The sequence below is a fragment of the Ictalurus furcatus genome, chromosome 8 (assembly GCF_023375685.1).
Source record: "Ictalurus furcatus strain D&B chromosome 8, Billie_1.0, whole genome shotgun sequence".
Classification (NCBI taxonomy): domain Eukaryota; kingdom Metazoa; phylum Chordata; class Actinopteri; order Siluriformes; family Ictaluridae; genus Ictalurus; species Ictalurus furcatus.
Genome location: NC_071262.1, coordinates 20,606,802 through 20,612,801, shown reverse-complemented (window position 1 = coordinate 20,612,801; position 6,000 = coordinate 20,606,802). Strand labels below are relative to the sequence as shown.

At 38.1% G+C, this 6,000-nt stretch overlaps 1 protein-coding gene across 2 annotated transcripts in view; it reads right to left on the bottom strand.

The window, feature by feature from the left end:
* Positions 1-619: 619 nt before the first annotated feature.
* Positions 620-6,000, bottom strand: part of syt9b (synaptotagmin IXb) — a 55,049-nt gene continuing 49,668 nt past the window's right edge. The window contains exon 7 of one of the 2 annotated variants that reach the window (XM_053631376.1): positions 620-709. In XM_053631376.1, coding sequence (XP_053487351.1) covers positions 638-709 — 72 coding nt within the window. In that variant the 3' untranslated portion in view covers positions 620-637. The remainder of the gene's footprint in view (positions 710-6,000) is intronic. The other variant, XM_053631375.1, reaches the window with a different exon arrangement.

Sequence of the window (6,000 nt, the reverse complement as noted above, 5' to 3'; positions counted from 1 at the left end):
CCAGCGCTTAAATCCCCTCTAGTTACACTGTAGCTCCATGTAAAACTATGGTATGACTACGCAGGTATTAGGGAAAATATAAAATAGAGCCAAAACTCCCACAGTGTTGTGGGTTATCTGGCTACACAATTTATTATTCATAATTTCATGAATACTCAAATTATCAGGATTTATTTTCCTAGCTATATGTCCAAAGAATTCATACCAATACGAAGTAATTAAGACCAGCAACTTTTCTATTGTACTTCTCATGTATTTTCATACAGAATGATTGAACACTGTAAAATCTGATACCATAAGAACAAAATTACACAAAATAGAGGCCATGCACTGCACTCAAAACCATCAAGAAGTTATTACAATGTGTTATACAGATACGGAAAACATGTCAAAAAATACTCACCTCTCAAATAGAGTTTAAACAAAACTGTAACCTTGTTAGGAATTTGTTTTTGTTTTTCTTTTTTAAACAGAAGCCTACACACGGTCACTTTGACATGCAGTAGAACAGACACGCACCCTTTCCCCATGTGAAAAAGTCCAGTGTTTGTTTGTTTTTTCAGTGACCTTTAGCTGAGATGTCTCGCTCTCCCACCATTTTCCCTCCAAAGCTGTGAGTTGTGATCAGATGGATGCGTCAGGGTGATGGTGGTGTTTTGAGGGAGTTGCAGGAGCCTTGGCTTCCTCCGGGATTTCCCTCACTGCTCCACTGGAAGAGAAGAGAGTCAAGAGGTCAAGTTAGGGCTCCTATGACCTGCTTAGATCACTGGGACAAGTGAGGAACTGCATGACTCATGTGGAATTTTAAGTCATATTTATAAATACTCACTGCTAATTTTTTAACATTATCGAATCTTAACTGCTAAATCTAGCTAACTACCATAAGCTAACCAGGCAAAAAATTCGGAGAAGAATTTTATAGTTCATAAATGCGCGTATCCCACATCAATGTTGAATTCTCCATTCTGATTGGTCAGAAGATGTTGATTAATTTTCTATAATTATTTTCATTAAGATCATTTTCCACATAACAATGCACTTGTTCTAAAACAGAATCATGTCTATATTCACAGAGACCTGTATTACAGGCACTCCATATATACAGACTTTAACATGTGAAATCATTGATATGATGACATTTTCTGTAAGGAGATGTTTATTTAAGATGCATGGAAGGAGTCTCCAGTGTCAGTGCTTTGTAACAGTCTGAGATAAAGCTGTAACTTTAAGTTTTCTTCAAGAGTAAATCTTTTAAGAATGTCCTCTCTCTCAGCATGCATCACAGCAAGTGGAAAAGATTGTTCATAGTTGTTATAGCGTACATGGTAACAGGAACTTGTAAAATAAAACTATAAACATTTTAAAAAGTATGGCTTGTCATTCTTTAATAAATAAAACATCAAAATCATTGGAATTTGCTGTGGAATAAGAGGAATGATACAGTTCAGGATGGTAACAGGAACTCTGCTTTGTGTTGGTTAATTATTTTCCTATAACAACATGCCTCATTGTGTTTTATTCCTTATATAATCTTTACTGTTAATGCTACAGCATGTGACAGGATATTTGGCAAAACCTTTCCTCTTTAAGGCAGCCATTGAATTACTTTTAAGGGCTGTTTGAAAAGCCTATCTTTGAATTTATATATAAGCTCAAACCAGCACTTGTTATTGGAAAAGCCTAATCAGGTCCATGTACCCCTCTGAATAATGCACTGGAACGTAAAAGACTCAGTCTGACTAAACACACCAAAGAGAGAAATGAGCCTGTGCACTATGATTATCACCTCATCATTTTAACTCAATTTTTTAAAATTACCCTCTGGGTGCTGAGATCTTTAGCAGGTGTTATTTCAGCCCTGATCCTAAATTATCGGTTGCCCTCATGGGGAACGCCCATGATATCCCCCACCTCCCTTTTCTCCTCTTAGCCAAGCAAATAGCATCCCTTATTTGATTTCCCTTCTTTTTCCCGGCTTCACTTTGGCCTTCTCGGCTGTGCTCACGTTTTTCAGAGCTCGTCGTATGAATAGAGCTCGAACAGACGTCAAAATAAAGTTTCTTTTATGTGCTGAAGAAAGCTGAGGTACAGAGTATTTAACCTTGGCTAGAGTAGCTGGGAAATTGCATTATTGAGAAACACAGACAGGGGTTATGAGAGGTCAGCTGCACATGGCTAGGATTTTCAGAGCAGCACTGTGTGAAAAGCCTTGAAGAGGAAAGATGAAAACATGTGGGGAGTTTTTTTGGGGGCTGTGTGGAGTCAAAAGAGCTCAGAAGTAAACATGGGCTGTTATGTTTCACATGGGTCTCAAGCCTTCTTTTGGGTCAACACCATTGTTTTAAACCTACTCACTTATTCATTCCATTTCACCTACGTTTAAAGACACTGCTGAACTGTTACATAGCTACAGTTCACTTTGAGCAGAACCAATATTTAAAACTTTCCTTTCTTGCATTCTGACCCCAATTCGGAACTTAGACTTATATTTTCTCCAAGTCTGCATGTAGGCCTTTATATAGGTTTTGCAAAGCTATTAGACCTGGCAGATGTGTTTCTATTAACATGGACATGTCCAAGATTTGAATCCTGGCAATATAATAGTCATCTGTGGCTGTGATGGGATGGATGGAGTTATTCTTATCAGTCAGAGTGACGCTAACCAGTCGTAAATTCCTTGAGGGCAGTGAGTACTTTACTCCGTGTGTTCAGCTGCTAATACAGAGCAGCAGCTCAAAACAATGTGGCTGATTCAAGTGTCTCGGAATAATTGGGATAGAAAAAAACCCCAAATAATAAAAGAAAACCCATAAAACATAACAAACAAACAAAATAACATTGTCAAAAGCGTTAACAACTTCTCCAAAACCACTAAAAGTTCATAGACATACTAGCTGGTTAAACGCCTAGGGCAGGGGTGGGCAATCTTATCCGGAAATTGCCAGTGAGGGTGCGGGTTTTCATTCCAACCAAGCAGGAGGCACACTTGATTCCACCTGTTTAATCAGTTGATGTTGGCTTTCAATAGATTCAGGTGTGGCTTCTGCTTGCTTGGAATGAAAACCTGCACCCACACCGGCCCTTTCCACATAAGATTGCCCACCCCTGGCCTAGGATATGTCTCAATCAGCTCCCTAGTTCACTAGTCAGGGCACTGATCAGGGAGTTGGCCATTTTAAGGGATATCTCGATCGCAAAATCCTTCCAGTGTACTGGAACGTTCGCTCCCTAAAAAAATCCCACAATGCACCGCAAAAACCAGGGCGCATCGATGCTCACAATGTTCCATTACTATCTATGATGTCATGTTTTCTGAAGCCTCTCAGCTTGAAAAAAATGGCTGAAGAACTCTCAGTCAACTTCCGACTACAAATGTAAGTAGCTTGTTATTGTTGTTGTAGCTCTCAAATGATCGCTACTTACGTTAGCGATTTTTTACTTTATTTGACATTCTATATACGGTTTGTTTGAGTCTAAAGACTTTTTAGTGTTTAATGATTAAAAAAAAAAAAATCCACTAGCTGGTGTACGATCGTGTTTGAAGTACCACAACAGAAAAGCATGAGATATATGACATTTAAAACTTAAATATTTTTAAGGTTTCAATTTTCGGTGACGCTTTACAACAGGAGTATGTAATTGTGTTGCTGGAAACGGAGTTATTGATGTGCCCCAATGTGTAGCGAGTCTCATTCTAATGAGTGCAGCATAACATCATAAGGACTGCATATCTGTCTAAAGACCTGTTCGGGCTGGATTAGTTTTATATGGGGCGGTGTAATGCAGTTATTTCTGGTGTGTTATAGATTTTAATCCTGTCCAAATCCGTAATGTCAGTCATTTTCACAGACTGTATGTTCCATCTTATACCTTCAATAAAAGTAATGAAGAAATAACCACAGGTAATGTACGCATATCCCATCCGCATTGACATGCTGGTAATGATTAGATTATATCCTGTTTTTAGTATGGAGGCACTCTACGAAGCGCTCACTCTCACTCTTATGTAACATCACTGAACCCATATGGAAACCAAATATTGTTCCTAGATTAATGCAGAACGTTAATATTTAGGTGACATTTTAAAAGGACATGTCAGAGAACCTACACATAAGGTAAGTCCCTGAATTCCTAGCACAGGGATAGCCTACATACATACATATGGGCGTCTAACCAATAATGATTAAATGCAACCTACACAGCCAGAAGCCTTACAACAAGAGGTTATAATAAAGGTCAAATCAATCAGCTTGTATTAAAGATACATGGTGCACTTTTACAAAGAACAATAAATCAACATTTCTGTTATTCAGAGATCACTTATCCCATGAGAATTGATCATAATTACTATAGACGTCCTCCAGCAACCTAGACAGACGTCCGAAAATCTGATTCCTGTCTGAACAGTGCTAAAAGCAGGACTGAATGCATACTTTTAACATAATGAAGCTTGCATTATATTTGAGGAAACATTTATAGTATGTTTCATTTACCTTGTTTCTCCTGAAGCCATAAAGCCAACGATGCACAGCATGTGTAAAATGATACACTAGATAAAACCACACAAAATTTGATGTCGATGTCAACAACCATTTGGAATGGAGCTCTGAGCCAGGTCATATGATATGTTAGTAAGGAAATCATCTTAAACGTCTTATTAGAAATGTCATGTTTTAATATTTGGGTAGAGGTTTGGTGTTGTTGTCAAGAATGTCAGCCATGTTTTTTTTCTGCCTACAAAGTTTTAATAGCAAACTTCATTCCTGAAGATTGGCTTGCATAATTTACGCAACCTTAATCTAAACTTTCCTCACTAATCTGCATATAGTACAAGTCCCATAATCGTTTTCTAATTTGGGCGGGTCATATGGTATGAATAATTATGAATTATTACACAAACTATGAATAATTAGCAACTTTCTAATGGATACATGTAGTGAGAATGTCTCCCTTTTCAATCTAAAGAATCCAGGGCTGTCTAAGCTTGGACTTGCTTTACTCTCACCAATTACAAACCACTGCGATCTACTGGTTCATTAGTACATGTACTGTAGGGTTCATCAATCCTGATGTCAGTTTTTCTTGTGCCATTATGTATAGTTCTATGTGAGGCCAGAAGTCTTACAAAGGGACGTCATTCACCCGTGTTAATTAGAATATTAGGCCACACCCAGAGAGTTCTAATAGCCAGCAAGACATCAAACTCAGCTAGAGTTGAATGCTTCATGTTTAATCATATCTCACATTTTTATCTTAGTGCTAAAGTACATTCTGGCTTTGCTAGATGTTGAATATCATCTAAATATGTTTTATATTTGGCATTAACATTCAGGTGTTATTAATTAGGATCAATAACATTTTTCATATCTTCTGAAGCGTGTCCAGCAAGCTGAAGTCATTTTTATTCAGAAAGCGCATCTATTAAAATAACAGATGTTAACAACAGATGGGAACTCAAATCAATTCGGGCTGAAAAATACATGAAATAAATAATCAAAGAAAGCACTAGAGACTTAAACACAAGCACGTTGAGGCACTACACATAAGGAAAATACAAAAGCTAAATGTAATAAAAGACACTGCACTCTACAATACACATTGCAAGTGTTAAAACACAACAGAGCTTATGTAGACTCCTAGGCCACTGGTTTTTGGGGATTATTCCCTATTTTTCTCCATAACCGGTCATTTTGCCAATTCTTACCCACTAACTAACTAACAAGGGCGAAGTCTAGCACGTGTTCCCTCTGAGGCACTTGAAGCCAGCACAACTGTAACACACTTGGAGGGAAGTGCTATCTGCCCTCTTCTGCATACATGATCTCAAAGATGCCTACAACTGACTAGTGTTGCTCTGATTGACAGAAGAGAGAGTAACACAATCCCTCCTACCCAGAGAGCACAGCAAATTGTGCTGTGTTGTGTCATCATCGGGATTCAAAATCGTGACCTCCCAACAACAACGCTAAAATTTTTCTGTTGTGCTACTCAGGAGTCACG